General features: G+C 43.4%; 1 protein-coding gene across 10 annotated transcripts in view; it reads right to left on the bottom strand.

The window, feature by feature from the left end:
• SEPHS1 (selenophosphate synthetase 1) overlaps window positions 1–21,753 on the bottom strand; it is a 30,067-nt gene extending 8,314 nt beyond the window's left edge. Inside the window, exons 1-8 of one of the 10 annotated variants that reach the window (XM_067564584.1) lie at window positions 21,030–21,253; window positions 20,547–20,590; window positions 18,210–18,476; window positions 15,316–15,419; window positions 10,823–10,930; window positions 9,755–9,909; window positions 8,727–8,817; window positions 5,771–5,870 (exon numbers count right to left, since the gene is read on the bottom strand). In XM_067564584.1, the coding sequence (XP_067420685.1) occupies window positions 5,771–5,870; window positions 8,727–8,817; window positions 9,755–9,909; window positions 10,823–10,930; window positions 15,316–15,419; window positions 18,210–18,402 (751 nt within the window). In that variant the 5' untranslated portion in view covers window positions 18,403–18,476; window positions 20,547–20,590; window positions 21,030–21,253. The other 9 variants (XM_067564588.1, XM_067564586.1, XM_067564589.1 and 6 more) reach the window with 9 other exon arrangements.
• Window positions 21,754–22,180: the final 427 nt, after the last annotated feature.

Genomic DNA, 22,180 nt, shown 5'->3' with positions numbered 1-22,180 from the left:
TGATGAAAGTGGCCGTGATCCTGAGCGACCAAGTCCGGAAACAGAGGCAGACTGAGGGGAATTTCCACTGAGAAGTTGAGGAGCATGGTGTACCAATGTTGGCACAGCCATGCTGGGGCTACCAGAATTATGGAGGACCTTTCCTTCCTGACCTTCAGCAAGATTTTGTGATAGAGCAGGATACATGGAAATGTGTAGAACAGATGGCCTGTCCAAAGGATGAGGAATGCATCCACGATTGATCCGGGCTGTGATTCTGGAAGAAGCAGAACTGCATGCACTTCCTGCTGCATTTTGTCACAAACAAATCTATGTGGGAACTCCCCATCATTGGAATATGTCATTCACCACATCTGGGCACAGAGACCACTGGTGGTTGGAAAAACAGGGGCAGGAAAGATGTCTTAAGATGAACTGAATGGGCTATGCAGAAGTCCCACAGTTTAAGGGCTTCCTGGCTCAGGAGAGAGGAGCGTGCTCCACCCTGTCTGTTTATATAGAACATTGCTGTTGTATTGTCCGTCATGACATATTTGCCTTCCAGGTGGGTTTGGAGGGTCTGACAGGCTAAATATACCACCCTCAATTCTCTTACATTGATGTGGAGTGAGAGCTCTACCTGGGACTAGAGGCCTTGGTCCTGAGCCCTTCTAGATGAGCTCCCCAACCCATCACTGAGGTGTTGGTGACCAGGAACAGCAAGGGGTAAGATGTGGAGAAGGGGACTCCTGTGCAGATAGACTGCAGATTGAGCCACCGAGGCGGGGCTGGGGGGGGGGGGGTGTGTGATTTAAACACAGAGGGAGGAAGCTAGACTACCCTATTTATGTGGTCTTGGGACGGATGATACACTGAGGCTGGCCAAGCCTGGAGAGGTCTGAAACATATAGTCTGGCATGCTGAACGACATATGTGCACGCCACTAAGTGCCCAAGCAGTTTCAGGCAGTTTCATGGTGGTGGGGTATTGTTTTAACTCCATGATGGAGCATAGAGTCTGAAATCAAGATTCCAGAAGAAAAGTCCTGGCCTGGTTCAAATCTAGCACTGCCCCATGAACTCAATCCTTTGAGTGGGAGTCAAGGTTGACTTCTGCACATTGACCAGGAGATCCAACTTGATAAAGATTATCAACTGCTTCCACCTGCACCTTGGTGTGACCTTTGACCAACCAGTCATGGAAGTACAGCTAGACTTGCACCTTTAGGTGCAAGTGTTTACACCTGGTAAACACTTGCGGGGCCACAGAAAGGCTGAATGGAAATACCATGAACTGGTAGTGGGTCTGGCTGACTATGAACCAGAGAAATCTTCTGTGACTTGGATTGATCAACACATGAAAAAATGCATCCTTCAAGTTGAGGGTGGCATGCCAATCCCCCAGATCCAAGGAGAGAATAATCGAGGCCAAAGAGCCCGTGAGGATCCTCAACTTCTTCTTGAATCTGTTGAGGTTTCATAGGTCCAGAATGGCCTTTGGGATTAGGAAGTAGAACCCTTTGCCCCTTAGCTTCTGAGGAACCTCTTCCACCTCTCCTAATCCAAGAAGTGCAGGCACTTCTAAAGATAGAAGTTGCTCGTGAGAAGAGTCCCTAAAGAGGGATGGGAAGGGGGAACTGAATTGAAGGAAGTATCCCAGTTCTACCATGCATAGCACCCAGTGATCTGACTTGATCTGGGTCCACTCATAGTAGAAATGGGGTAGCCAGTCCAATAAGAATAGGGGTGAAGGATCCAAGTCCTGAATTGGTATGCTGCCCTCGGGTGCACCCTCTAAAGTTCTGTTTGGAACTGGAGGATTACCTCGCCGGTTTGGGCCTTGGCTAGTAGAAGGCTGAGGAGGTCTCCTGTAATTCCCACCTCTCTTATGGTTCTACTCCTGCCTGGGTTGGGATTGGTAGAACCGAGGAAGGGGTTCAGGTTTGAAATGCCTCCACTGTGGTGCTGAAGCATGGAGACTTATGGCCTTTGAAGTAGCCTGACAGTCTTTAAGGCTGTGCAGTTTCAAGTCCGTCTGCTCAGAGACCAGCACCAGACCCTCAAATGGAAGGTCCCAGATCGTCTGTTGGACCTCATGCGGGAGGCCCGAGGCTTGTAGCCATGAGCTTTGACGTATTGCTTTCACCGATGACATGATGCGAGCTGCAGCATGCGTCATGTCCAGCACCACCTGAAGCGAGGCCTTGGCAACCGCCTTGCCTTCCTCTACGAGGGCTGCGAACTCCACCCTGGAGTCTGATGGTATACATTCCGAGAACTTTGACATAGACCCCCAAGAGTTAAAACTGTATCTGCTCAAAACAATTCATGATACAGAGTTGGAGCCCCCCCAATAGAATGCACCTTTCTACCAAAGAGGTCCAGTTTTTTAGCATCCTTTGCCTTTGGCATTGGAGCCTTTCTGGCTTTGCCTCTCATGCTCACTGGCCACTGCAACTATGAGTGACCCTGGTGGGGGATGAGTATACAGGTATTCATGGTCCTTGGAGGGTACAAAATATTTTCTCTCTACCCTCTTTGCAGTTGGAAGCAGAGGAGCAGGAGTGTCATACACTTTGTTGTGTCACAAAGTCTTTATTAGTGACAGTGCTACCCTGAATGGGCCTGCAGGGGCTAGAATGTTTACCATAGAGTTTGCATTCTCGGAGACCTCCTCAATCTGGAGCCCCAAATTCTGCACCATCCTCCTCAAGAGCTCCTGATGAACCCCGCTATCATCTGCAATCAGTGCCGCTGAGGACCCTACTAATGCTTCATCTGGGGACAAAGAAGATGATATTCTGACTGGGGCAGTCTCTTGACCCAGAGGGTTCCGCAGCGCTGGTTCCTCGAACTCGGTGCCGACATCATGCTTAGTGCTGGTTCCAGTTTCATGTGGTAGCACATCACCAATTGAGGAAGGTGATGTCTGCTTCCAGAAGTGAGCAATAGTGACCTTCCAAATTGCTACCTCTGAGCCAAAGGGTCCAAAAAGGCCACCGAGCTGACATTTGACACAGTGGTGGACAAGGCATGGGAAAGGCTGACCAGCTTCAATCCTCTGGTGCTGCTCTCTGACCGGTGCCGGCTTCTTCTAGAGCAGTAAGGCCTCAGAGCTGTAGTCTGACAACTTGCTTCACGGGGACCAGGGTGGTATGGTTCCCAACACTGCTGGAGCGTGGTGCCAGCGAGATGGCAACTGCAGCATCATACCTGCTTTCCCCTGGATGGCATCAGTGATCTGGTGTCCGGAGCACGCGTGTGCCTGGGAGGGGATGGCGGTGCCGTGCTATCAGCTCCCTGCCTGCTTCAAAAGTCTACAGTGTGGAGGGGAGCTGTAGATCTCCTCACACGATTCCCTGGAAGGGGAGTCCAGAGGCATCCGATTTGACAGACCCCTTCCTGGGGCCAGAGTCGACGGTACCGCAGCTGAGGGTACGGCACTTGAGTGACCCAACACAGCCGCGCTCTGCTTGAGCCCTTACGTCCCATGGTTGTGGGCATCGGCAAGCGCTCTCTGTCTGTTTTCCATTGCTTCTTACGTGGTACAGGGGATTGCGAGTGGTGCCACATCCATGAGGTGTCCCTTGTTGCTGATGATCTGTGACAGTGCCAAGGTTCTCTAGACACAGAGTCCTTCCTCTGCACTGTGTTTCTTATGGACGTCGTTGCGCTCCACACCGAAGCCAACATACTAGGTGTTGGCTTGGCTAGGCTCAGCACTGAGTAGTTGGAGAGCAGCCTCCATCAGGATGAACTTTAATTTTGGACTCCTCTCCTTCTTTGTCCTAGGGCGGAATCCCCTGCAGATCTTACAGCGATCCCTCTGATGGTCTCCGTGAGACAATTTAGACAAGGGGTACGGAGATTGCTCCTGGGCATGGGCTTTTTGCAAGTCCCGCATGGGTTAAAGTTGGGGGAACCAGGCATGCCTGAGGAAGGGGAGGTGACCCCAAAAAGCGGGGTCCTATATAACAACTAACCATAATTACAAACTAACTCAAACTATTTGACTATTTACAGGTATCAGTTCAAACAACCACTACGAAGACGCTTGCAGAGCAAGAGAAGATCGAAGTTCCGGTGACCGTCATGGGTGGTAAGAAGGAACTGAAGAGGCGGGGGGGGGGGGGGGGCCCGAGGGAGAGAGGGGGAGGGTCAGCAGGGCTGTTTATACGGTGCCATGAAGGCACAACTCCAGGGGGCTCCAGAACCGACCTCATGGATACCACTGGGGAAAAAAATCCTTCTGGCGACTGTGCATGCGGCACACAGACACCTAGGTGGCATGGACATGAGCAAGCTCTTGAAGAAATGGTGTTACAGACCTTTAAAATAACCATCCAACCTCCCTGTTCTAAAAAACCCATCAAAATTCAAATCTTCCAGTGGAAAGGTCAGTTAAAACATAGGGACAGCAGAAATTCACAGGTACTGAGCAGATTATCTTTAAACATTTGATAGTGGGTTTTTCAGTGTAATTAAATACAGCAAAATATATTTTTAAACTAAATTATATTTATGAGCATGTTACATAAATCATGTGACAATAACGTGTATTAGTGGTCTGAGGAACTGGGATTGGCACCAGATCCAAGTTTCCCCAAAGTCTGGGGATGGAGGTGGTGAATGTCGTGGGTTTTGGCTTGGCCTTTTAGCTATAAAGTTCAGATTCAGATTGGATTCGTTTGTTGGTTCCAAAATTTACTTAAGAACTTTTAACGTGAGACCTGCACACTGAATTCTGAGGGTCTAGAGAAGAGAGCATGTACAGATCAAACAGTAGAGACAGACAAGCAAAACCAACTCCATAATGTTCCAGAGCCTCCTGACCCAGGCATTCCTGGAATCCTTAGGCATTTGCAATTGCCAAGCTCCTGGCTGGGAGAAAAGCTCTTCCACATGCAGGACAATAGCTTTAGTTAAGAGCATTTAAGTGCTGTTGATGGTGACCTGCAAAGGGGAGCAAGAAAAATGTTTTGCTCTTTTTAAGCACTTTCTGATGTATGAACAAGACTTGAAAGGGGTTTTTTATATTAGAAATCCAGGTCATCTAGTCTGTTTTTTCCTGGAAGACTAGTGGGATGGCAAATTCCAGGGAAGTAAAATCTGAGTAAGTGAGAGAAGAGATTTTTAAAGATTTAACACATCTCTGCACCTTCAATTAAGGATAAAAAACCCAAATCCAGTTTTCTACCCCTCCAAAAAGACATCCAACAAAGACCAGAGAGACAGTGCTTGATATTTCTATGGTAAAAAGCATAAAAGAACACTGAAAGAAAGTATCAACACAACACTTTTTCCAGTGGGGAAAAAAGGAAGGGGGGGGGGGTAAGTAAATGAAAAGGGGGGAGAGGTAGAGTCCTCAAAACAAAATTTTGAATTCAGAACAAAAATGGGGGCGGGGGATCATTTATTTGAAAAGATTTTGTGAAAATTAAAATTTAAGTTTTGACCAGCTCTACTTTCAGGGCTTCACTGGGCATCAGAGAGAAGACAAAAAAAAGCAGCAGCACAAACCCCATGTATTTCCGTTTAAAATGTTCTCTAACTCACTCATGTGTTATTTACTTCATTCACCTGGAAAACATGCATCTCAAGCACTATTTGTTATATAATTTGCTATATAATTAAGAGGGCGCTTTTTAATCTTACTTCATGAACACTGAAAAGATTAAAGATGAGAGGCTGAACTGATGTAGCTTATTTCCCCGTAGCAGAAAGATGAAATTAAATGTGGATTTAAAAACAAAACAAAAAACAGAACTCTAGGACATTCTCATTCTTTATACCTGTTCTGTTGAGCCTTGCCATGTTCATCATTGCCTCCTGGTACGCTAGCTCCACATCTTCTTGTGTTACCACTAGTTTGATTTTATTCCATTTTTCTGGCTATTGGTAGAAGAAGAGACATTATTTATTTAGTCAGCTTTCTTAGTTTTGTGGATGTGTGTTTTAAAACGCATTCAAATTTAGGCAACTTTGATCAGGATGCACTTCCACTTCCAGAATATTTAGTTTAATTTTTAAAGAGCTGATATTTTAAAGTCAATGATATTTTACTAATATCTGTAGATTTGCAGAAATATAAATGTAGAAACTTCTTTTTAGATTTGAATAGCCTGTTGTGCCTAGATATTGCAGTTCATAGGGCATTTTATTTAAAGGTTTATTAGGCACAACATTTAACTGCTGTACACATTTTACACTGCCCTCTATGGGCAGATGCAGTAGGTAATCTATCCTGTAAACTCCTCCCTTTGAAAGAACTCATGCAGGATCAAAAGAGATATACCCTGCAACATGCCCTGACATCTAGTAAACCAAGGCACTTCTGGACAAAGAAAGGGAACAATTCCTAATTCCACAGATGGGGACTCTCCACCAAGAAGTTGGGCCACCAGTACCCAAAAGTTCAAACCTCAGGACTGACAGCAAGAGTTGCAAATGATCTTTCATTGTTCCCTCAGTTCTGAGCACTGTAGAGTAGAGCACTCTCTCATTCTAGCAAGCTGGGATCGTATCAGTCCTGTAAGGTTCTCCTCCTTTTTAATGTTCTCCCTTTTATACATACAAACATAGATAGATGGATATATATATAGCCATGATCACTTAATTCATTTCTGGATTGAAACAAATCGACTGTTAAACAGTTCAGAGGAACACTACAAAACAGGCTTAAGATTGGAAATGAAAAGTTTATGCAATGAAAAACCAAGGGAGAGAATTTAAATAGATGAAAATGTAATTGTCCAAGCTGAAATTGCGTCAGGACACTGGGATTCACGCTCTTATAAAAAAAAAAAAAAAAAAAAAAAAAAAAGAGTACTACACAATCATTAATAACCGCTAGTGGACGTTGGTGTTAACCAGCATCTGAAGGAGAGTACTTCCAGTAGCACAGTTTGCTCCAGCCTGGTGCAAGAGGTCTGGTTTGGTAATGACTCAAGATAATTCCACCTACCAATATCATCACCACCACCACCACTTCCTGTAGCGCATACAGTTTCCTTTGTAAATTCTGCCAGTCAAGTACTGACCCATCTTAGATATCTGCAAGTCAGAGCAATCTCACTCCATGCTCTTCAGTGTTTGCTCCAGTCCCTGCAACTACACAACTGAAGGAGGAAGATATGGGCTCCAGATCTTCTCTGCATCATTTCTTATCTTCTACTCTCACTCTAAAAATCTTCCTTTTCATATTTGCCTATGAATGACACAAACCTACTCACGTTTTCTAATACTGCATCCTTCCACTTCATGATCCCGGTAGCTATACTCTGCAAGAACCTTTCATTACTTCTTTACCATATTTTATGTTTTAGCTCACTTTTTACTCTGTAATCGATCTCCATATTCAAGCTTTCCTTTCTTCCCTGTACAAAGTTGCTGTACCATGCAGTCTCTCTTCAAAGCATTTTCCGGTACAAAGAATCTATTTATATAATATAAAGTAATACCCCTTTAGAAGCTTTATATATAGATAAATATGATGGGTAATCTGAGTTGTCTCTAAAAATAAAAAAAGTAGGGGGGGAGGGGCGGGGAGATGCAACCGCAACAGAATTTTTCTTTTGCTGGGAATAAAAGATATACTTCATTTTCCTTTCTGCCTATTTTTCACAGAAGAAAGTGCTATCGTTGACAGTCAAGGAAAATTAGAAGTGCTTGAAATATGTGGAACATCAGAATAGCTTTCATTTGCAAGTCTGTATGTCAGTGAAAGATGTCAATAAGTGAGATTATGGTCAGAAAATAGACCATAAAAAGGTCATCTTGCTGATTCACATTTATTTCCCACCAATGATTTTCACATTAAGTATTTTCTCTCAGGCCCACACATTCTGAGATCTGATTGGCATGAATGGAGTTCTGCAGCTACGCAGATTGCAAGATCAGACCTTAGATCCTCTTTTATAAATTTAAAAGAGAAAATAAATGTTTTTTCTAGCTGCCCATTCTTCAGACTCAACCATCAAGCTAGTTTCTCCCCCCCTCCTTTTGCTAACAATAAAGATTCTGGAATTAGAATTCATCTGACAATTCAGTGGCTGACCCCTGCAGGCAAATTAGATACCAGCTCACGCTTCTGTCAGTCTATTGGCTCTGCAGTCCCCATAACAATAAAAACGCATCTTTTTAAACTGCAAACTAAGCAGTGGTAATTCAGAAGACACAATGAGAGCCAAGTCACATAAACAGATGCCAATTTTACAATCACTTTTCAGCTCAGTAGCTATGTTTGTCTTAAGTAACACATGGAAATATTTCCATGTACATAAAGTATCTATAGTTGCACTATTAAACTCAGGGTGTAATATATGGAGTGTAGAGGTATTTCCATGTACACATAGATAGAAAGTCCATGAACATTGGGTGAAATCATGGCCCTACTGAAGTCAATGGAGTTTTGCCCCTGACTTCAACAGAGCCAGTAGTACACCAAGGATGTCAAATCATTGCTTTGTTCATCTACAGGCATCCAGATAACCATAAAAAAAGCTTTGGAGTGTATTAATCATGTTTGCTACAGTAGGGCCTAAGGACCAAGCAAAAATGGGCCCCACTGTACAAACACAGAGTAGCAGACAACCCCTACCCTGAAGAACTTGTAATCTAAACACACAGGATATAAGACAGCAATCCCCTTAAATACTTCTTACACAAGTGAGCATTCCCATTTCAAATTATTGTGGCCCTTAACGCAATATCACGGACACTTCACTCCATTCTAAGCAGTTTACTCACAATATCTAGCCATTGGTGGACCGCTACAGCCACTTGTGTTCCCAAGGGTTTAGTCAACACAAGCACATCTCCTGGCACTGCATTGTCTGGCCTGCAAACAAAGTGTTCACATATTAATTACAAAGTGAAATTTACATTTGAATAGGAGTATTAGTTTGGATATTATATTTTCACAGAACCATACGCTAGATTGCACTTAAAATGTGTATTTTTAGAAGAAACATATGACTTTAAAAAAAAAAACCATATAATTACCATGTGTGTTTCACTGCCCCAAGATATTATTGAGGCAAACAGCTTATGAATGTATTTAAAAGGAGATTAGGTCTTTTTATAAAAAGGATAGTGCCTGTAATTGCATAAGATCATGTGTTTTTTCTATTAAGTTCTTGGGTTCATTGGGACAGAAAAAACAAAGGACATGTTTATCAGTCCTCATAATTCAAGGCTTACGTGAATTAGCAACTGGTGTCAGGAAGAAATTCCTTCTTATGGTATAATACTCCACACAGGAAAGGGTTGATGCCTTCTTCCAAAGCATCAACATTGGCTAATGTCAGATACAAGGTAACAGGTAGCCTGAAAGCTGTAGGCACAGCACTGGTGTGACATTTCATGTGTTCTTAACTATCGTTAATATGGTACTTCAGATACCATTTTAAAAATCAATACCCTGGTTTTTAAAAACTGGATAGGGTATCTGTCCTCAACTAGTGTTCAGTTCTGAAGGTTCCAAAACTTAAATCTTCCTCTTGAAGAGCATATTATGCGCACAATGTATTGGAAGTGAAACCCTCTTTTCAAAAAAGTAAACCAATGCAAGAAAGATGTTGGCAGCAATCTTAGATATCACTAAGGTACCCATCACCATAGTACCCAAGCACTGAGAACTCAGGAAGCTGAGAAAATACATCTTTATTTAACAGAAGAAATTAAAAGAAAGAACACATGGTATTAAAAAGGAAGATACACCTTTATTTAACCCTTTGACATGGCGCCATGTGATTTTGTTCCGTGATTTAACTTACATTATAAATTCATTAGGCTGACAGACTGTAGTGGCCACTCCTCCTAAAACAATCCAAGGATTTAACACTGTTTGGCCACCAGTCACAGATGTTCCTGCCTCTTCTGCTGCATCTTTGAAACCCTGGATAATTAGAGGCATCACTTTGTCCCTTTCCTACAGATCAAAGTACAGAGGTCAGAGTTTCATATAAGCAGTGTCTACTCATTTTACAACTGGATCAGAGTATTAGGAACTCAGTCCAGCTCCCACTGAAGTCAAGGGCAAGATTCTCATTCAACAAAAACTGGCTCAAGCCCCAAAAAAGAAGTTAGCCTCCAGCAACTGACATTCCATACGGTTCTGTCACAGGTTCACAGCTCCTTGTAAAATGTTGAAGGAACATCCCCAAAAGGTCATACAGGAGGGAGAGGAGCTGGGATGTGAACCAAGGATAGCACAGATCCAAATCTCTGCTCCTTATGGACTGAGAAAAATTCTGCAAATTCAGAACATCCTCCTGCTGTTTAATCTGGGGCAGCCCACAGGATGTTAGTTCCACATGGAAGGTGGGATGTGGCACCTGGCCCCTGAAAAAGAGATTGCTCTCTACTCTCTGCCTCCCACTATCCCCCCCAGCTGAGCAATCACCAGGGTCCCAGGTCATTTTTTCCTCCAAAAGGGCAGCTCTTTTTCTGCTCTGCCTATACAAGTTCTTATGCCACACCTATCAACATGGTATCCAAGTGCTGCCTCGGACCCCTACTGCACCGGACTGAGCAGGAACAGGGACACCATTTGGGAGAAGACGACTAAAGTACTGGCAGAAAATGTGCAGCCAGAGAAAAAGCTGTTCAGGACCAGCCTGTTGGCAAGCAACCACAGAAGTCCTATCAATATGCAAGTGACTGATTCTTAAGTGTGGCACCTATGAGACCACCCACCATGCCCCTTTTTAAAAAGGCCCAAAACTGAGGGGAAAAAACCATTTAGCTTTACATGACACATTAATGTCCATTTAAGATAACACACTGCGGCAGGTATAGTTATTTGGGTCCATTTGTTTCACAGTAATCATCATAGACCTTACCCTATCTGTCATTTTATTACTGATCCCAAGGAGCATCAACATGTTGTCGCACTCTGTGACCCCCATAGCATAAAGGTCACTTAGGACATTGGCACAGGCTATACGTCCCTGCGAAGAAACAAAGACAAAGAAGTCCAGATCAGCATTTCCGTATGTTCAGATAAAACACTTCATGTGAACAGGATGGTCCTAGCCTTTGACACCTGGTTACACTCTGAAAGAGATTGTAAAACTGGCACGTTCTCATTCCACAGGTCTGCTCCCTGCCTGTACTCAGAGTCAGAGCTTCTCACTTCAATGACAATGAGCCCAGTTCTCAACAGGCTTAAGTGATACCTCCACTGAAGTCAATGGAGCAATAATGTGCCAATTTACATCAGCAGAGGCTCTAGCTCTGTACGTTTATATTACTTTCTACTTCTGTTAGCCCCGCCGAACCAGCATAGCTAAGAGACAGCGAGAGTTGGATTCTAGTCCTTATTATCATTATCTCAGAACTGTTTACTAAGTTCCCATCAGTTATACCTGTGCAATTACTGATGGCAATGGAAACGCAGAGGAATCGCTCAGGACATAATGTAGTTAATGCAGGCTTAACTGAAGGCTTATTTAGCCTACAAACCAGGTTGTGTCAGAATGTAGAGAGCAGAGTGGAGAGATAGCAAACACTCCTTGATGAGGGAGCAGAGCTGAAGACACTGAGCTCCCTGATGAAGAACATGCCCAGTGGGAAGGGATGTTAAACAAACCCCCAAACAATCAAATTCTCTTCACAATTACATTGGTGTAAATCTGGGGTAACTCCACTGGGCTTTATTAAAGTTAATCTGGATTTACATTTCTAGAGATGGAACAGAATCTGGTCCTATGTTTTTAAACTCCATTTTTCTAAAACTTCCCCAAAAACATAATAATAATATTTAAACTAAAGTGCAAATCTTCACTGTATGAGTTATATTAGAATGCAAGCTCTTTGGAGCAAAGACCATGTCTCTATCTTTGCACCTTACTATTTTACAGCATCCAATCTGACCATAGTGGACCACCATCCAGCTTCAGATACACGCACACACACACACAGCTGCCCACTGCATGTACCTGGAACTGGAATATGGTTCAGTATTTTAAATTTTAAAAGGCTTACTCACTATGCACACTGAATGGCTCCAAGGAGACCCACTGCTAGTTTTGTGTAGATGATTAAGGAGGCTCAAGCATGTCATTTTCCTTTCTGTACTGGGATTATCAAACTATTAAGCATTATCTTCAGTGTTTACCAAGCAAGCTGCTGGTTTATGCTCTCTTAAGAATGAGTGATAAGGTTTTCAAAACCACAATGACAACAGCTCTCTGGTCTAGTGGCAGGAGGTCAGTGCAACACCCTGCCAATAGGTAAAACCACCATGGAGACAAACTCTGGAATTTCAGATCTCAAATCTGAGAAAACTGAGAAGGAAACAAACTTGGAAACACACTTACTTTGCCTCCAGTGTTGGTAAACACTAGCAGGTTCATAACTGTGGTTAGCCTGGGTATAAGTGTCCAAGATCTTGGATGTTAGTCTGAACTATACAAACCTTTTCAGTTTGCAGAACTGATGCCTCAGCCTGCAAACCTTTAAATCACATGATTAGTTCCACTGAAATAAATGGATCTACTTTTAGGAGTAAGGACAACTCATGAAAGCAAGGCTGGAAGATCACATTCTTGTGTGATATTCTGCTGTACAAGAGTGCCAACATTTCTAGTTTTGTAATAGAAATACCCCAAGAACAGCCTCTCTTCTGCTCCTGTACTCAAACCATGCCTCTCTTATATTACAGGCCAGGCTTGTAGCACACACTACCTATTATTAAGGCTCCCCAACACTTCCCATTAGAAGACCTGTTTTCAATTGCTTATAACTTTGCCAAACTATAACCATTTGGATTGAAATTCTGCATGCCTGGAATCTGCCTTAGGCTGAATGTTGCTGGAAAATTTCAGCCAAAATGGTTCAGCCATTTCCAAATACAAAGCTGGGCAAAACAACATTTTCCTGATGTTAAAAAATTATTGCAACCTTTACTTAGAAATGATCTAGCAACGACATACTTTGAAGCAAGGACTTGAAATTTGGCAGTGGAGGGTGGCCTTCATGCCGGAAATGAGCCTGTTGCTATCCATGTGAAAAATCCACCCAAATTTGTCCCAGTTATAAGCCCTTGGAAGAAAAATAAATAGATCACAACTTGCATATGCTCAGTAAAGACTTCGTGGAGCTTAAGAGCTAAAATGTCTAAAGATTCTGACCTCTATCCCCTTAAAGCTCCTAATAGTACCCAGACTGCATGTCATGTGCTATCCCCACAGAGCAACTGACCATGCTTCAACCCAGTGCTACATGGACTCAGAAGGCCTTTCCCTGTAATTGTTGCGTCAGGCTGGGGTGAGGCCAGTCACAGGAACTAAGAACAGGGCATCCCCATCTCTCCTTTTGGTGCCCCAAGTCATGAAGGAGTAAGCCATCTGATCCGAATACAGACAGGAGAGAAAGGAGGGAGGTGAGAATTGGAGCCATTTGACTTGCAGCGGGAAAGAATATTGAGATTGAAGGGGCAGTTGGGGGGAAGAAAGGGAGACTGGGACTAGCTGGACAACGAGACAGACTGGGAACCAGTGTGTCTGGTGGGTGAGGAAATACAGATCTTACAAGGAACTGGGGTTCAGAGGGAAAACTGGGACTAGCCAGGCAAAGAAATTGGGACAAGGAGACCGGAAGGTGGGAGGAGAAACAGACTGGATGAGGAGCCAGGAGTGGAGAAATTGGGATTTGCTGAGCAAGGATACTGGAACCCAGAGTGTGCCCAGAAGGGGAGACTAGGACAGGCTGAACAAGATGACTGGGGTGAGAAGTCTGAGGAGCAGAGACTAGGACTGGAACAAGGAGCCAAGAAGAGACAGGACTGGGCAGAATGGAGAGAAGGAGTCAAACTTGGGGGAAATGGTCAAAAAAAGAGTCAGCACCCACACGAGAACATCCCCTCCAGGGCCTCAAAAGGAACCCAAGATTTCTGAGTTTCACTGTTCCTCTGCTGTCAGCAAATATCTAGGAAATCCACTGGCAAAGTGTGTCTCATCCCCCTCTAGTGCTGGTCCATGCAGAGGTTTGACAACCAACTATTATATCAGTTACTCCATTAGTTCAAGTGGCAGAGATCTGCATGGTGGACCTAAAGGTTCCAACTCAACTGATGAACCATAAGGGTGCCATTATGATGCCACATGATGGAATTTGTTTTATCAGTATGTATTTTTTTAAAACCTTAAAAACCACACACAACAAACTAGGTTAAAAGAACATTAGTAAGATTCCAAAGTCAAAAGTTAGAAGTTAGGAAATGTCAAAATGAAGGTTGCCTGAGCTCTGTCCATCCTGTGTACTGCGTGATGCAGGGGTTCTATAGGAAAAATAGTATGTGACTGTGTTATTAAAGATTGTAGTATACTGCGTATGCCCCAGGGAGCTGAGTCAAGGTAGTACTGGCAACCTTAATTTCTGGCATTTCCTAACTTCTAACTTTTGACATTGCAAAACTAATAATATACTTTTAATATATTTTGGGTGTGTAATACAGATCACCACCAGCACACATAGCACTGTAAAAACACATGCATCTCTTTTGAGAAAGAAGCAGTAATATAATCTGGGTACAGAACTGGAAGCCAGCCTCGAATCCTGATCAAGTTATTATTCCTGGACTTTAATCCTCAATCTGCCACTGACTTGCTATAACACTTTGGACCAGTCATGTAGACCCAAATCCTCAAAGCTATGTAGGCATCTAATTCCCATTGAAATCAATGGGGGTTAAGTACCTGATTGGATCTGGGCCATAATCTCTCTGAATCTCAGTGTCTCCATCTGCAAGGTGGAAACAATACAGAAAGGAGTCCTGAGGAGACTAGTAATTTTGCAAAGAGCGCAGAAGTTGAAGAGTGCCATATAATTGCTAAGTATTATTTGGATTCTTCCAGTCCTGAAATTTTATCTAATAATTTCAGAACCTCAAAACACATCCCAACTGGAATTTGGTTCCTTGAGTAGGTCAGAGGACAAGAGAGGCTTTCTATTTAATCTGAACCAGTTTGCCCAATGCCTCACAGAGAACCCCCATTTCCCTCCATAGCACTTTCCCAACCAAACTGACTCATTGAGCAACAGTTGGAGGCAGCTTTGTTTTTAATCTTTGCTGTTCTCCTGACATTCCTACCTTTAGAAAGCATTGCTGCAACTGCATTGGCAAATATGGGAATGACATGTGAGTGGAAATATGAAAGAGTTTCTTTGTCTCATACATATCTCTGAGAGACACAGAACATGACAAACCAACCAGTGCAATGGCTGATTGTACAAGAGACAGCAAGTTCCCACCGATGTAGACAAATCAGATTAATGAAAGCACAAATCAAAAAGTCAGCGATACATGTAATTGCAAGTTTAGCCAACTTACCATCATATAAGGGTCATCCACAATGGGATAAATGTAATCTGTTGTCTGGACCAGAGACAAACCACCATGTCTTAAAGGAATGACACAAGTGTCCATCCCAATTCCTGCAAGGACAGGAAATCATCAATCAACTGAATAATTTGCTCATCACTTCGATGACTGTAATTCTCAATAAAGGAATTTGTAGAACAAGCCTATGAAGTACAAGCCATTGCCAAAGGAGCAATCATCACAATTTTGTTCCTTACAAGAGGTATATTGGAAACAAATCAAACCAAGAGACAAAGAAAAACTTGAGAATGGGGCAGGAAACTAAAGTGCGAAAGCTATAAATGTAAGAGCTAAACATTCCTGAGTCACAATCCGATGCAATTTAATAATGCATGGCAAGTTTAATTACAATGGGAGGTTTCTTTTTTTGAAAACACTTGCCCTGTACTGTATCATTATGGGGGAAAACTTGGCAGGTGTACTTCAAGTCTGCTGGCTGGCTGTTCTTGGTCCACCTTGCCAAAAATATGATAACAGTTTTAATCTTCAGTAATAATTCATTATCGTTATCTACACTGCAAATCTCAAAGGGATGTAGCCTCCTTGCAGATCCAGTGCAGCCCGGATCAATCTCTAGCTAGATCCTTAGCACAGTCTCGCTGGATGTTCAATCTAAATCCGTCATTGGAGGTCTTATTGTGCCACCAAATCTTTTGGTGCCCACGTGATCACCGACTATGTAGCAGCATTCCTTGGTAAATAAGCTTTGTAATCCATTGGTCTTCCACCCTAATAAATCCATACCAAGAAAGCTGCTGAAACTGAACCACTGCTGATGGAAGTGGTTGATGGGTTTGGCTATGAATATCCCCTCAGAATGTGCCCTCTGTACTTTGAAAAAATGCAAATAGTGCTACAGTCCACGTCTTGGGCCCTCATTCTGCAAACTGATTCATATTCTCTCTCTCTCACACTCACACACACTCTGCAACTGTGTGACGCTCTATTGATCTCAGTGGGGTTTCACAGGGGCAAAAGATTCTGCCATAAATAACAGCTCAGAGGATGCATTCTTTTACTCATGGAAGTATTCCTGACTGCATATGGGACTATTTGAGCAAGTCATAATTACTTGTGGGAGTAGGGCCCAATTCTGCAAATCCTATTATTGGTATTTTCCTTTCTAACAGCATCTCAGAAGTACCATCCATAAACATGGATAAGGAAGCACAAAACATCAAAACAAATACCACCAAATGAATGTGTTGATGCATTTGTTAAAGGGATATTCATTTTAAAGCACATTTTAAAAAGGCTTAGTAAGTCTATTAATAAAACAGGTAAGAAAATAAGTTTTAAAAATTTCTTTCAGCTTTTAATTTATTTCCCTCGCCCCCATTTGTTGTTGCCGTTCATAAGGCTGAACAAAAACGAAACTAACAATTTCATTGTTGTTTCGAGCCAGTCTTGCTTTCTGGTTCTCATGGAACAACTGTGGGTTGAAAAACTGCAGAGGACTAATTAAAACCAACTAAATAAGCATCATTTAAAAAAAAATTCTATTTAAACAAAAAACTGACACCCAAACACTAAATTTTGGGCCAAATAGAGATGAGAGTATCCCTTATCATGGGATCCTCTTAAATTATATCGGTACCCAGCCTCATACACAATTACTTCATATATATATATATATATTTCATACAAAGGTTGCCCTTGTTTAAGCGGGACCATTTGCTTTCTACTAATTTTCACTGATCCTGCCCTCTTCTAGAAAACCATGTTGTGACCTGTTAGTCTACTAAGGGCTATTTAGTTACATTAAAATTGTTTAAAGTGGGGTCACTGTATGGCAAATTAAATAATAGTAAAATAATTTCAAAAACAGACCCTAAATCAACAAGCCTGAAGTGGAGGAATTTCTAAAATTTGCACTGTGGAGAAGAGATTAAATACACAGGGTTAAATAAACAGATGAACTGAATTAAAAACCTGTCACCATTAATATTGGCAATATTTTATATTGACTAATTTATGTATATCAATATTAGGTACTGTAGCTGGTATCAAAAATACCCACATGCACCCTGTTCCCTGTGAAGGTTGCTTCTGCAGGTTACTTTTCCGTTCTCCTTGCATCACTGTGCAAATACCCAAGAGAAAGCAAATCTGGCAAGAGCCATAGAGGTCTTGTAAAGACAGCTTTTCCCATGAAACCTCTACAGGCAGAACATAAAAGTTATAAAGAACATGACACAATGAGAGGACTGAAAGGAAAAAAAAGAAATCAGGCTTTTGGATCATGACTGTGGATTCAATTTAGAAATGAAGGGAGGTTGGATTTGTGAGCTGGGTAATTACTTTACTTACAATCAATTCTCAGTCTCACTTGAAGTCAGAAAATAATCTGTGCAATATTTTAGGGGGAAAACCCACAACTACAGTTCTAGTACTGTTTCAAAACTATCTATTCTGCATTCACTGAGGAAATACTAAAATGGATACATTTGTTTTTAGAAACAGTTACTATTTTGGTTACTACATAATTTGTGTACAGAAAAAAGTGAAAAAGATTATTGTTCTTCTCATAATAATAAAGAACTGTCTCTCTACTTTTAGGGTAATTTCATAGCTCCTATTTTCCCCTTCATAGTTAAGTGTTTTACAGAAAGGATATTAATAATTACCGTACAAAATTACTATTGTACAGCAAGTGCTGTTAGATGACAACTGCATTTCTGTACACAATCCCTACCTTGCTAATACATATGCATGACACCACCTTAATTTATTTTAAAATTAAACTAATAAATTGAGACTAACAATTTACTTACTTACTTGATCGGTTTATGAAACAGGGAAACAACAGGATTATCACTTGTTACTAGAGGACAAATACTCACCCAACCTGGGCATAACTGCTCCCAAAAACTGTTCGTCTTCTTGAAAATGGTTTTCTTGTAGGGACTCAAGCAGTTTCTGTAAAACATCCTGAGGCACCTTACAGCCTGTGCCTTTAAGTTCAGTGAATCGAGTCAGACGGAAGCTTTTGTCTAGTTCATAAGTTTCTGGGTTAAAAGACTCCCGAACAGACATGGTTCTCTCACACAAAGTGGTAGCTTCCCTCCCACCTTGAGCAAATGTATCTGTTGGTTTCTCTGCTGATCAACCTAGTTAGAAAAATTGGGAACATTAGAAAATGCTTAGAATCTACAAGACAACGGTTTTGTGTATGTACAGTGAATAATACATCTCCAAAATACCCTTCATTAATATTTTGATGAGTCTTTTTGTTGTTTTAAGTAAAGCAAAGCATTGAGCAAAGATTATCTGTTACAACAGGTGAGCATATCCCACAAGGTCAGTTTCCAGAGGCTACAAGGGAATCGTTCCTCTTCCATCTTCTGACATTTAAACTATAACACTGTCAGGCCAGTCAGAGAAGTGATATGATTTTTCCTCTAGAAGAGTTTCACTTAAAAAAACAAACCAAAACAAAAACAAAAAACAAACAAAAAATACCCACATGTCCATAGACCTCATTTAACATAGAGAGCTGTATACAGAAGTGTTACAGTTTTAGTTATTGGTGACAACTCCTTAGAGGAGTCTTACATTCTCAGGCACCAGGATCTCTGTACACTAAGCTCATTGCAAGATCAGATCCTCAGTCAATAGCCTCTTTATTTCAAATTACTCCTTTCAAACAATAGGGCAAGCTCTGTTCTGGCTAAGAGGGCACAACTCCTTTGGAATCAACAGAAATACACCTATGTACAGCAAGGGTGTATTTTCCATAGATAACTTATGTGCTGGTAACATAAAGCATTAAGAAAAAAAAAAGTTACTCAGGATATTTCCTCTAAAAGCATATGATACCTTTACATTTTTATGATGCTAATTTACTAAAGCTGTTCAAAAGAAACAAAGTTCATGCCTCTCAGGAATTTTTTTTGGAACGGACAGAGTTAGCTGCCCATTAGAAAGTTAATGTAAAAAGACAGATGAAATTCATTTAATAAAATTCTTAACAATGCCCGTCTAATTTTAGAACGCTTTTTCCACTCTGAGTCAGACATACAGCACACTCCAAAACTAATAAGAGGCCTAACTGAAGCGTTTAACTTCTAAACAGGAATGGTGGTGACATGGTACAATTTATCTTCCTCGGAGAAAAGGTTTTTCTGGAATTATTTAAAGTGACCTATATACGGTCAAGTCTTAGAAAGCAAATGTCATGCCTATCAAAATTGTTCAACATGCAGCACTGACAAAATGTATTACTGCTGATTATGTTGTTACTGGGTTAAGCTGAAAAGTTCAATACCACTATTGGCCTCTATTCAGTACGTTCTGTAGCATTCAAAAAAATGCATCTAAAGCCTTATGCAACTGGGTCCCCCCAATGTACTGCTTACCAACAAACTACACAGGCTCCTAATAAGTTCTACAAATTCTCACAGATTTTATTTTATTGAATATAGTATAGAAAAGCAATTCAAGTTTTAAAGTCCCTGAAAACTTCTCAATAGGAACTGAATTCCCTTTCACAGTGTTTTCCCTCCTTCCCTGGGAGGCGTGTCACTTATTTAAAACAAATCTTCAAAAGCCCAAGCTTGGGCAGTAATCCAAAAACGCTCATTACAAGAACGTGTCTTGGATGAGCAATGAATTTGGCGTGTAAGTTTTGTCTTCAATGCAAGGCAATACGCTCTAGCTATCAGTAATGATACTACCTAGAAAGCAACCTGTCAAGAGAAGTAGGAGAAAAAAGTGACTTTTAATGGAAAGAGAGTTTTTTAACTCAACAACCTAATTATTTCCAGAAAAAACTGTAAAAAGTAGCATTTTCCAAGTGGGCAAAATTTCCTTTCTCCTACCCAAAGACTGGTGTATACTTAGCACCCCTTTTCCTCTTCTATATGAAAGGATTTAGAGGCCAAAGGCAACAAGCAGAACTTTCTTCATAGTCTTGAGGACTAATACATGCACTTAAATATATTCCCTGATTTTAAAAATAAACGTTGAAATAGACAAGTGATAAAATTATTTAGTTAAAAACCTCAATAGTGAAAGGAGCACAAAAGACTTTTTGGTAAAGATCTGAATGTGTTGCATGCAACAACGTATTTCATGCACTGCCATGGAAGCAACCCTGCAAGATCCAATTTCATGTGACTTTTGGCACCCTATGCAAACATGCGTTTCTAGCATTAAGCGTATTTGCAAAATAAACAAACCTCCTCATTAGAACATATCACCCCCATACTCCAGATGTTTGCTACTTTAAAACAATGACAAATATTAAAAGCTAGCATTTAACCCTTACCACTCTACAACGCATAAACAAAGTTTTACCCTGGGGGTGGCCAGAGGAAAAAAAAAAAAAACCTGCCAGAACAGGGCCAGGTACCTACCCAAAATAAACCCAAGGACAGGGAATAGCACCACAAGTAAGGGACATCTACAAGGTGAAGAACTGCAACAAGCATTTCGCCATGGAGTTTTGCAGAGAGGGCTGCAGAGAGACATGGCTCTGGGACACCTTAAATTTCAAGCTGCTGCCTTTAAAGGCAACCAGACAAGGGCCTCTACTGCTGCTGCTGCTGCTGCTCTTTGTGCAGCCGTGTGGGGAGCCTGGCTGGCCGCGCACAGGGAAAGAGCCGTAGACGCAGCAATCCCCTTCTACCCCCCTCCCGTCCCCAAATGAGACTCCTACAAACCGATCTTTGCAAAGGGGGGGGAGGGGATAATTTCTCCCCCGCCACGAAATTATTCTCAGCACAGGCACGAGGAAGGGGCAGGTAAAAATGCCAGTAGAAGCAGAGTTAACCCTTCGCCGGGAGCAGAGGTGCCGGGGCAGCTTTTAGAGGCGAAGAGCCGCAGCCGCCCCCCATTGCCGCCGCAGCCCCGGGGAGAGGATGGAACGTTCCCCGGGAGCGGCGCGCGCGCCAGACCATCCCCCCCCCCCTTGGCCCGGCCCGGCCCGGCCACCCGGCGCGGGGACTCCACGGCGCGGGGCCCCAGCGGCAGCCAAAAAAATGTCGGCGGGTGAAAAATTTAACCCGTCGCCTGCCGGCCTCGGCGGGCGGAGTTTTTTAAAGCGGCCCCGGCGGCGCCTGGCAGCCCCTTCCCCCCCCGGCGGCCGGGCTGAGGGGCTGGGGCCGGAGCCAGGCGAGCCCCGTGGGTCCCCGGCCGGCCGCCGCCGCGCGAGGAGGCCGCAAGCCGGCGCAGGGCCGGGTGTTAACGGCGGAGGCGGATTCCCCTTTAAATCTCCCCGCCTGCCCCCCCTCCCCTCCCCAGGTCTCCCTCTTACCGGCTCGCTCCTCGCCCTCCCTCCGCCTCCTCCCGCGAACGGGACTCCCAGCCCAGTCCCACAATGCACCGGGCGCGCCGGGCTCCCTCAGCGCCGCCTGAATGGAAATGCCGCCGCCGGGCGGGGGGGGGGGGGGGGGGGCGGTGACCCCCCCCCAACCACCACCACACCACCACCACCACACACACCGCCCCCCGCCCGGCCCGGACCCGCCGAGTCCGCGCCGCCCGGCCCAGGGCAGGGTTAAACCGACATCGCCGGGTCTTGCCCCCCCCTCAGGGCTCGGCGCCGCACGGGCCTGGGGTGAATCTCCTCCTTTCCCCTCCCGCCGGCTCCGCGCCACACGGGGCCTGGGGCCTTTAACTGCCGCTACCTCCCTTTAAGGGGCGGGAAGAGCGGAGGAGCCCGGCGCCTTAGAGCGGGAGAGACGGAGAGAGGCCGGGAGAAGGGAGCCCTGCAACCCCCCGGGGATCCCGCCAGCCGCCGAGGGGATCCCCGCCCTGCAACCCCCGTGGGGCATGGGGGTGCCTCCGCCGAGGGGATCCCCCGCCCTGCAAC

The sequence above is a fragment of the Emydura macquarii genome, unplaced genomic scaffold (assembly GCF_026122565.2).
Source record: "Emydura macquarii macquarii isolate MOO-44397 ecotype Brisbane River unplaced genomic scaffold, CSIRO-AGI_Emac_v2 contig_2636, whole genome shotgun sequence".
Taxonomy (NCBI): domain Eukaryota; kingdom Metazoa; phylum Chordata; order Testudines; family Chelidae; genus Emydura; species Emydura macquarii.
This window is presented reverse-complemented; position numbering and strand designations above follow the sequence as displayed.